Source organism: Mercenaria mercenaria, chromosome 9 (genome assembly GCF_021730395.1).
Source record: "Mercenaria mercenaria strain notata chromosome 9, MADL_Memer_1, whole genome shotgun sequence".
NCBI lineage: Eukaryota > Metazoa > Mollusca > Bivalvia > Venerida > Veneridae > Mercenaria > Mercenaria mercenaria.
The window spans coordinates 18,379,139-18,390,541 of NC_069369.1; the positions used below are offsets into that span (position 1 = coordinate 18,379,139).

Consider the following 11,403-nt stretch of genomic DNA (forward strand, 5'->3'; position numbering starts at 1 on the left):
TATTGTCATAAATGAATTAAAACTCTCTATGTCGTGAATTAAACTTTTGAAATAAATGGAAGTATTTAATGTTGTTTGCTGGATTGGAGGCAAAGTGGATAAGATGTAGTTCATATGGTGACTTTTCGTGTGTTTTTTATGGTGGAGAAAGATCCCAGGTGCCCTCGGATATCATTTCAGGGCTGGGCGGGCACCTAGGTATAACCACCCGCCTCCACGTAGTTGGATAGCTTCCTGACATGAAAAATTCTTCATTCATCCTATTTAAGGCAAGATATTCGAAACTCGAGTCAGCAACCGCTCGACCAAGGAGGCCCATTTACTCGGCATTATGGTTTAATATTTTATGATGTAGCTTTGCATTTTTTTTCTTTGATATACCAAGGTAAGCAATTTCTCGTCCAATTTATTACTGTTAAATATATTACAAGGTGCATATCCCAACAGAGTTGTAGAGGTTATATATCACACAATGGAATTACCTTGGGACGGGGCACGCACTGTATGTCGAGAAAACGGTGGAGATCTGGCAAAACTTGAGGATTTGACGTTCTCGGAACTTATTAAGCGCTATGAAGAGGAAAGCGACATAGATGAAAATATATTTCTGTAAGTATTATTAGAGAAAAAAAAATCCCACTAATCAGTATGTTCGATTCTAATTAATATTTTAAGATTACAATTTGCAAAATGTGTACGAACGAGTACATTTTTCATACTGTAAAACGTAATGCCGTTTAATTGGAAGAGGCTATGACCGTATTTTTCTTTGAAATTGCATATTTAGTATTAAGCCCTTTTACTATTGATCACTACGCATTCCTTTTTTTTAATTTGCAGTGATTAGACAGCTGGGGCACTCCATTACAATTACGTCTTTAATTAACCCAGAAGACTGACTGGTTTGATAATTACCCCCTCTCCTATTTCGCCGTGCCCTTAATGATATTTCTTTTGGGTCTCTGGCTTTTACAGTTGTTAGATAAAGGGTGTGCAAAAGGTCGTTACTATTTTCACCATAGGCTTCATTTTCAAGTGCGTAAGCAAGTGCCGCAGCTGTAATTTAAACATTCAAACAAGAACGAATATCAGTTTTAGAAATTTGAAAAACAAATGTTATAATTTCCGGACATACTGGATTATTTGTCTATAAAACATATCAGAGTTTAATTTTGATGTTTTGTTTTCAAAGTTCGATTACGAACAAGAAACGCAATCCTGTGTCCTAGTTTCCTACAGCGGAAGCATTTGTATCTTATGGCTACATTTGTAATTTAATGTTGCGCGCGCGTGTGTGTATGTGTGTGTGTGTGTGTGTGTGTGTGTGTGTGTGTGTGTGTGGTGTGTGTGTGCCTGTGTGTGTTCGGGTTTAACGTCTTTTTCAACAATTTTTCAGTCATTATAAACGACGGTTAATATATGCATGCTTTTTATATCCAGTTATAAAGACTACTGGGTAGGCCTGCGTGGTGACGGAAACGATAACTTCTTCTGGGTATTTGACTGTACCTTACTCCAGAACAGCATAGATTTTAACCTTACCTCAATAGGTAATAACAATAATTGCTTCCTACGACACGCCGGAGGTCTGCGCACCGGGAAAAGAGTTCAGTGCTCCGTGAAAAAGCCATTTGTTTGTCAGAGATATACCGGTAAGTTGTCACAATATTTTGGTATATTATCCTATAAATTTACATTCTTTGTAATTGCCTTCAAAGTGCCACTGAAAAATATCCGAGAATGTCCTGATGTTTTATATCAAAATGTTTAGCGTGGCATTACCAAAATCGGTCAACGTTATGACTTAAACTTTAAACCGACATTTTAAACCAACTTCAAGCGAGGTATTTTCTGGACACGAGTAAGTGGCCATGAAATGGTGTCTCGGTCAATCGCAACGGCTATCTCCTTTTTGCACCAAACGTTTTTGTAATTAATTAGGGTAGCTTGCAAAAAGTCATTTGTTATTAAGTTATGTACCACTTGTCGCTTTCACATCACTCACATTGTATGGGTTTTTGAAAGTTTAAAGAATTTTCACTTAAAAGTGTAAATGCGTCGCTTTAAAGTCAAATTTAGGAGTAAATAAAGATATAAATGAATTTCGTAAAACAGGCCTATAGTATTCATCAACGTTCAAAGTCTGAAACTTTTAACTTCGACCTTAAAATGCTTTAATTGTTTTGTTTGTGCTGTAATATTTCAATCACCTAATATAGAAGTATAACTTGCATGAATATGTGCTTTCAACTCAGATAACTTTGAGAGATTTGATAAATGAAAAAAAAAATGATAAAGGCAACGTAAATACTTTTTTATGTAAGTCATCTCAATCTATAGTGAATAATCTGTTTCAAAAGTAATACTATCTAGTAAATGTAGGAAAAACTGAGATTTAACCTGTTCTCACTATGGTTCATTTTCCTTGTCAAAACAGTGTCTTGTTATGGCATAAGACAGCTGCGGCGTTCCATAGATTTGCCACTTTTGTTTATAGTTTATATTTAAAGCTTTCTTCTGTAGACGAAATGTGCAAGGTTGACGATGTGTTTATGGCAGATATCTCAAACATTCTAACGACGATTACATACGATGAGTGCATGGACTATTGTATATACGATACCTCGTGCACAGATATTATCTTTATTGCAAACAGCTCTTGCTATCTTCTACAGACTTCACCATTATACAGTGGTGAAATGCAGATAGCGTCCAAATCTTGTATCAGAGGTAAGAATCCTTATTTAGTTTAAAAAATGATACAAGCTAAATATTTCATATACAGAGTTATCGTACTTCTACTTCTGATAAACAAACATGAAAATGAGGTCACGAACGGTAACTAAAAAAACTGAAAAATATGGATGAATTAATACTTCTACAAGTTTAGGTGGGAATGTCAAGTGTCTAAACGCTGTCAGCTAGAGTTCTCAGTTAGATGTGATCGTAGAGATAGACGAAGTTTAACTACAGAAGAATTTACAACGTGCATCATTGGCAAAGTGATTACGATTGCTTTAAATGTAGAATTCCCATTTATTAGGTCATCCAGCCGCCTTTCGGAAGATCGATGTTTCTACTCAGCTGTGCGCTCGCGTCTGAAGTAATATCGACAGGGGCACCTAAAGGTTTCCTCCACTAATCAAGATTTAATCCGGTTTTGGTTCTAATGTGTCTGTATAACTTGCACCCCAGCTACAGTTGAAAAAGTGTCTGTCGATATTTTGTGTAGGGAGGAAAACCAATAAATGGACTTTCATGTGGATTATCAAAATGTGCGAGTTTAATGATTGAATACGTTCCACATGTTTGCATTGGCTAGCTGAATTATAACGAAATTTATAGTGTTACGTGTACGGGTATCTTATCCTTAGCAATACAGTCTGTTTTCTATTTCAGTATCTATCAACGAAACAATGATAACTACAATCGCGGAAACTACAAAGAACTTCTGCAATGTAACATTGGCAATTCAGAGTTCAAGTTTGTAAATTTGATATATATTTTGTTTTGTTTCTGAATTATTTGAATTAAGGTGACCAGTAACCTTCCGTATAAGTTCATAGATTGAATAAATGTTTTAGCTTTTTTCTTGATTTCTTGACAAATCCTAAACATGAACAAGAGATGGAAAAGATTCTTTAGCCTTATTTTCATGGCAAACATTTACGTCGTCTGTGGATCAATCCCTTGATTTATAAATTGGAAACCGAATATTCCCTATACTGTGCTAAATTTGATATGCTTTCAGTTGTACCCAGAGATATAGTCTTAGGCCTAAACACTTTCATTTAACTTTGGCAAGTTTACTTTCTTCGATTTTCAGGTGGAGTAATAAGAAAATAATGTTCGGCCTTTGTTCATCTTTGATTTTTTGAGATAAAATTATGCGTTGATTTTCTAAAGAATGCTATTTAATTTTAAGAATACGTTCCTTTCTGGCCGCAAAGAAGTATCTGATGTTCATATTAAATGCGGATCTTATTCAGGTCCCACAAGTTATATTACACAATCCACGGCGGTGTCCTCTGAGTTGCAAATATCTTCAACGGTCTCCTCGCTACTAGAAACGTCCAACTGGTTACAGTCATCACAGTGTGTTACTATAACAGAAACAGAAGTAATTTCTTTACCATGTGAGTCTACGCTACCATCTACGTCACCAACACCATCCATAACACAATCTACAAGTTTCGCGTCACTCACTCCTTCGTCATTCGGAACCCCATTTAGTGCTTCGGAAACAATTCTTATATCGTCTGCTGAAACAGATGATCTGGAAGTAATAGCTCAAGCAATTATTCTGAATCTTACCATCGATACAAAGAAAACGTCCGCTTACACAAGAAAACTGTCCAGTGCAGACGATTCTCGTACGACTTCTGCAGTCATGGGCTGTGTTGGCTTAGTTTGTGTCATTCTACCGGTTGCTCTTATTGCTCTTTCAGATCTGAAATTGATTTATCTTCAGTTTCGTACAAAGGCTATAGCGCCGTTCAATAAAGAAACTAGTTTTAAAATGCGTCGCATAAAAGTGAATTGATATAGTTACCACAAGACCGCGAAATGACTTCGGGAGCACGAATAGTTCTTAGTTTATGTGTCTGGCACATACATAGGAGATTTTTATTGGTCGCGCAGAGCTGTGACATAACACGATTCTAACTACAGTGGCATTTTCTTTCCAGATGACCTGATTAGTCAGACAGAGCTTTGACATAACTCGATTCTAACTACACTGGCATTTTCTTCCTGGTCTGATTAGCCAGGCAGAGCTGTGACATAACTCGATTCTAACTACAGTGACATTTTCTTTCTGGTCTGATTAGTCATGCAGAGCTGTGACATAACTCGATTCTAACTACACTGGCATTGTCTTTCTGGTCAGATTAGCCAGGCAGAGCTTTGACATAACTCGATTCTAACTACTCTGGCATTGTCTTTCTGGTCTGATTAGTCAGGCAGAACTGTGACATAACTCCATTCTAACTGCACAGGCATTTTCTTTCTTGTCTGATTAGTCAGGCAGAACTGTGACATAACTCTATTCTGATTGCACTGGCATTGTCTTTCTGACCTGATTAATCAGACAGAGCTGTGACATAATTCTATTCTAATTACAGTGGATTGTCTTTCTGACCTGATTAATCAGACAGAGCTGTGACATAATTCTATTCTAATTACAGTGGAATTTCATTTCTGGTCTGATGCCAAAGGTCGTACAACAATAATGCCATTAAGGACAGTAAAACAATGTTCGTTTTTTTTGCAACGTCAGATTAAACGAATACCCAACTTTACGCCCTTGATGGAATGTGCCAGGCTGTTCATATATTACGAAATACGTATTTTTAATATTCTTATTCTTTCTAATCTTAAAAGGTCTATTTCTAGATAATTATGAATGATTTTACAACCCCTGTACCTAACTCGTTTTGCACCAGCAAATCATTATTATGTTATTGATAATGTTTACGATTATTGTTGTCTAAAAGAGGCTTCAAAGACACAGTGTAATATAATTTGACTGTGAGGCGTTCAAATCAATCAGGTTTCCATCTACAGGCAGAGATTCAGGCCCATGATTACTAAAATTACTTAATAGAGCCCGTAGGTGGATTTCAAGCTGAATGTTTAGGACGTCTGAATGTGTTAAATTGTGCTCGGATGTATGAAAAAGTAAAATTTCAAAAAATATGATGATGGTAGACAAATTGTGAAATCTACGGTGCTTGTTTGACAGTTAACAATACAATTTAACATCTGACATTGGTGCTTCATTAGTTCAGACATAATAGAATATAACCATGACTTGTGTGACATTTACAACTTGGTTAAGGTTAGATATTCGTATCATTGCCAAATAATTTAACTGACCTCAATCTCTTACCATAATGCAGTATGTTATAATATACAAATATTATAAATACTTTTTATATTTTTTCGCTTTAATCATTAGTATTTCTCGTTGTGACATTATCACTCCTAGAAAATATCTGTGGTGTAATATCAGAGGTGTATAATAATAAGTTAACGCATGTATGTGACGGTATGTTATAGGTACAGACATTACAAGAGATTGATGGGCTAGTCGTAACCAAAGTGAGACAATAATGTTTAATAAAAACAGGCTGGGTAGCAGAATCTTCATTTGTATCATTCGTTGTATCCTCTGCTAGATAATGTCTATAAAATCAATGCAGCAAGACACTTCATAAATATAGATAAAAGTATTGTAAAGCCTGATTTGATGCCTGGAATAAAATACGAATAATTATCATTATAATATTAATATAACTGATAGCACTATTCATGGATTTATTGATCCTATTTTGTCGTTCATTTCTCTTGAATCCGAAAAAAATCATTCATTTTATGTGTCGATTAGGAAGTTGATTATATGTTCACGTGCATGTTGTGTTTTCAAATGCCTTCAAATATCTCTTCCGTCTTCCACACTATTAGGTAAGGTCTTTCATTATATTACATAAAGCCGTGGATTTGATCTCCGGATGCGGCATGCCAACAAGAAAAATGTGCATCAACTTTGATCTAAAGGTATTTCGTTCTGTTTATCGTAGTTTTAGTCTCATCCGTTCGGTAGCAGTTTGTGTTGCTGAGTATCTAATTATTTAGTATTTATATTTGCTTTCTAATATGAATGCAGCTACACATGAACTACTTCAATTCGCTTCGCTGGCAACCGGCTAGGTGTAAGTCTGATTTGCCGGCACTGTCCCGGACTGTCCGGCGTACAGTGATTTTCACCGGACTAAGCTGCAAAAAACATACTAGTATTTTCGCGATATAAATTCGGATAAACATTTGAAAATTTGTGTTTATTAACAATGAAGGAAGAAATATAATTCAAGAAATATTTGCTTTCTTATTTAAACAGGACAAAATAGGAATCAATAAATGTTAGAAGTTTTGTGTTGTTTAACTCAAGGAGCATTCGTTGTTTTAAAGACCGGCGAGATTTTTTCTTGTTGTTCACGCGGCCAGCAACACCCGTTTGGAGGAATACAAATTGAACCAAAGAGAATGGGCGTATTCGACGGCTATAACTCCAGAGCTTATTTTTCATTTGTCTTTTTAATCAACAGATATCGGAGCTCAAACCAGCAGTCATCCTCGTCTGACTTTTTATCGAAATATCATGTACTAATATGCATGCAGTTATAATCAACACACGTACCGCTGTGAAATGCAGTTAAAAAGATGAAACTATGTTCCTTAAATAGACAGTAGATGAGGGATTAGTTCAAGATTAGTTCAAGATGGCGGCATTTGGTTCTGAAATAGGAACAAAATTTGTATATTCAACAGTAATAAAATATAATTATACCAAATGACCGGAAACGTAGGTCTTACTTAATGTGCTACTCCGTTTCTACTTGAAAAAAAAAAACACGTTATAATTAACTAAGTATCCGCATATTTCCCAGATATTCCGCATGTCATTCTATTACAAATGCATAAAAGCCACAATTTCCAGAGTTTAATCACAACTAATGAAAAGTAAGACGGCAAATAGTGACTGTTTGAAGTCGTTAAAATAAAATCACTTACTTTGAAAATACAAATTATTGATTTAACAGGGTTACTGTCAGGTAACGTCATGAAATTCGGCTGTAATTATTAATTATTTTGGCCTTATTTAACAATTTAGTGTCAGATCGGAGAAGGTTTACGTAAGTGTCCATAATAGTGTAAAGACAAACATCTTTAGTTGTTGTTACTGTTGTTATACACCAAGTTCCGTTTCTGGATAGACATGATAACATTAGATTCTTATGACATACTACACAATTAACTGGATTGCATGATACCCGAAGATTTGTTACCTTTTGGTAGGCATCTTCGTCTAAACTAATTTGAACGATGATAATTTAACTTATAAGATTAACATTCAGGATTGTATTAAAATATGATAACAAACAGAAATAAAAGAATACGAGGATTGTCCCAGAAAATGGCGAACTTTTCTATTACTGTTTGTGCTAGTCGGCGCACACTTAATTTTATCAATACTTCCTTTTAAATTCATGTAACTTTCCCGATATGCATCTCACACAATAAAAATTTATGTCGTCGTTATTTCTGTCGAGTATAGTATACATTGAAATACCAACAGTTAAAATAATTATTTCATGCGTCGCTTATTTTCGACACCACGATTGTGTTACACGAGCAAAAAAAAAAACAATAAAAAAAAAAACGTTTTCAATAAAAAACTACAATTGGACCTTTTTCCAATTTTTTAGATTGGAAAGAAAAACTGGAATTTTTTCCAAACGGAAAATCGTCCGGGCGGATTTTTTTCCATTAAAAATGTTGGAAAAAAATCCCATTGGATTTTTGAAAAGTTCTCAGGAGACCGCTATTTAATACAAATTACGTTCTTTTATACAATATATACATATAACCAATTGTTTATACATTCTTTGAACAAAAAAATATTTTCCGCCCGGAAAAAAATCCAGCACGCCAAAAATGTGGGAAAAAAGTCCGATTGGATTTTAAAAATTCCAATCAAACGCCATTTATCCGATTGGAAATTGGAAAAATCTGATTTGGACAAAAACATTTAATCATCTTTTTTGTACATAAGAAAATTAAAACAAATGCAAAACTATATCATTTATTGCTCATTGGTCCTTAAACTACCATCTAAGCTAAAACAGAAGTTTCTAAGTCACTTAGAAATGGTAGCGAAGTTTGCCAAAATCCTGGTTTCGCAAAGATATCATGGTGACTGTTATGTACCGTGGCTCCATTGCTTGATGCTCGTCATTAAATGAAACTGGCTTCTCTCATACCCTCATGGTGAAGGATTCCATCAGGAATGAGGTGTTCATAATGATTAATATAAGTTACAGAACTTTTTACGCAATCGACCTAAAAGAAATAAGTATATCTAAGGCGTTATAAGCACTATATTCAACAAGAGACGGCTACAAATGCAAAATGCTAATATAAATTTGGATTCTGTACTTAATAAGATGGCACAAAATCTGAAATTTTTTAACGTTTTACAGTTTTATTCTTATCAGGAATGCCTCCTTTGAAAACAAATCATCGGCTTTTGATTATTATCATGCAGTCACTGATATTAAGGATTAATGTCTGACATGCTCCCTCGCCGGTCAATGCTCTCTAGCAAAACAAGAAAATAACAAATTTTCCACGAAGGCATTCGTGTAGATTTTTACTGCTGCTTATATTCGCTGCATGATGTCTTCCTGCTTTTCATTTTCTGAAGTATGAAAAGTCTCATCTTGCTCGTATAAAGTTCCGTCCTATATGCCCAAAAAGGAACGTTTTACTGGAAAACAAAGACAAATACCAAACAGGGAATGCCACGTACCAAAATCGCAGCCTCCCCAAAACGAAACCTACAGCACGCAGACGTGCACACCACAAACACATACACACACACACAAAGCCAACCCACGAGGACGAAACGAACAAACAAAGGAACACAGTGGGACATGACATGGAAGATTGAAAAAGAGGTACTCCATGTCAAATTCACACAGGGCATTGGATTTCCGGAAGCCAGACAAATTGCCAATTCTAAATTTAATTCTCCATCACTCGCATCAACCTATTCTTCAGTTACGAAATCTAACACAAACAAAACAATAAAGTGTATTGATGCGTCTACGCAAAATGATTCTGTGAATGTTTCAGAAATTCTAAAATAAAATCAAATCTGGGAAGTAGATCCCTCGGAAGCACCGAGAACAAAGCAAACAGTGAAAATTGCAGACTCGGTTTTATTGAGTCTGTTCATGAGCAGTAATGGAAAGTGCAACACTGCCCACGCACCCTAGCATCGGCTTAAGCAGAATTCAATCCTCAAATCTAAATGAGTTGAAACCGATGATCCCGAAGGACCAGAAAATATAACAACACTGAGATGAAAAAACAAACACAAATAAAACACCTGCGGCGACCGGCAGATGACGTCCACAAAAGTTGTCCGCACCCGAACTGGAACAGATCTCACCAAATATTCATCGAAATTGTTTAAAATGTTTATGGGCATAATATCTCGACAATGTTTTATTTATATACAGCTGGATCTTTTAAGTTTTTCTGTAGTTGTGACCCTTGAATTAAAATGAATGTCCACATTCTAACTTATTATAATAAGAAGTTCTCTTCCAATGTCAAAATGTATTTTGGTATGATGTATCGTCAAAGTTTGATAACCATCCGGATTTTCTCAGATACTCTGGAGTTATGGCTCTTTGATTACTAGAAGATGCAATACTTTGACAGTGTCTGCTCTCAAACTTAGGTAGGTTCAAACTTGGTCACGGCGTTTATGTACATTATGTCTCAGACAAGTTTAACAACCAGCTGTAAAGTCGCGTTCACTATAACTTTTGAATTACTTAAAATTAGGAGAATTGACAGTGTCCCCTTTTCAGGCAGTTAATATTTAATATTCACCAAACTTAGTTAAACTGTATATTAACTTGGTCAAGTTCAATAACCAGCCGGATAGTCTTTGTCGCTCTGGAGTTTCGGTCCTTGAACTAGTCGAAATTAAGAAAATTGGCAACTAGTCTGCTCAACAAGTACCGTATTTCAAAAGTCAAAAGTAATTTGCTGTAACAGGGGTATATTGTGACAGACATTTTGAAAATTGTTGTGTTCATCTACAAACACTGAAAAGAATATAACTAGTTAAACCAGTAATTTTACAGCCAACAGGAACAGCAGTTATTGCTTTAACTTTAAAATACTTTGTTTGAACAGTTGTTTAAGGGAAAGGGTTTTATTCTATCTAATATGGGTCGTCGACGGAAGTCCAAACCGGGAATGTATTGAACAATTTATTTCCAGCCGAGTCCACCGCAGTTGCCATATCAACATTCCTAGTATATATATCCAGTCTAGGCTGAAAATAGTACCAACTTAAGTAAATTCGCATTTTTAAGAATTCGTGTTTCGTATTAATCATCCTTTAAAAGATGATACTGCTTAATATTTACAACAATTTTTGGCTCTGTTCGCATATATTAGAGAGAGAAAAAATATCACGAATGATACGTAGCCCGTATCCAGCCCACAGTACTTCTGGCAAAGAAAATGCATTTATGACATTCCGTAGTCAGCTGGTATCTAGGCAAACATTCTGTAATATAATCGTGCCAAGTTTTTCATACATTTTGCACAGATCAACTTTTAAAATATTCAGTGAAACATTTTGCTCAATTCCAAATGTTCCGTACAAAATACCTATTTCATAACGAGAAAATATTTGCAGAGTTGTGTGCATTAAACCAATCTATCCGTCTGGTGGTATTATCAAGATTAATTTCCCCTGGACTGCGTAGTCGTTGTGGGGGCATAATGTCAGAGAAAACAGTTAAACACTTTGAAAAA

The 11,403-nt window shown here is 35.4% G+C and overlaps 1 protein-coding gene across 1 annotated transcript; it reads left to right on the forward strand.

Annotated features, from left to right (window-relative positions):
* Positions 1 to 444: 444 nt before the first annotated feature.
* Positions 445 to 6,114, forward strand: LOC123547787 (uncharacterized). The gene is made up of 6 exons (XM_045335045.2): positions 445 to 609; positions 1,441 to 1,652; positions 2,524 to 2,730; positions 3,400 to 3,483; positions 3,990 to 4,282; positions 6,061 to 6,114. Exons 1-6 carry the CDS (start codon positions 473 to 475, stop codon positions 6,112 to 6,114), a joined length of 987 nt encoding a protein of 328 aa, XP_045190980.2. The 5' UTR covers positions 445 to 472.
* Positions 6,115 to 11,403: the final 5,289 nt, after the last annotated feature.

Coding starts and splice junctions, on each gene's coding strand:
- LOC123547787 (XM_045335045.2), top strand. CDS start 473: ATGGAATTACCTTGGGACGGGGCACGCACTGTATGTCGAGAAAACGGT. Junction 1,653..2,523: donor TGTTTGTCAGAGATATACCG/GTAAGTTGTCAC, acceptor TTTCTTCTGTAG/ACGAAATGTGCAAGGTTGAC. Junction 4,283..6,060: donor CTGAAACAGATGATCTGGAA/GTAATAGCTCAA, acceptor GGTATGTTATAG/GTACAGACATTACAAGAGAT.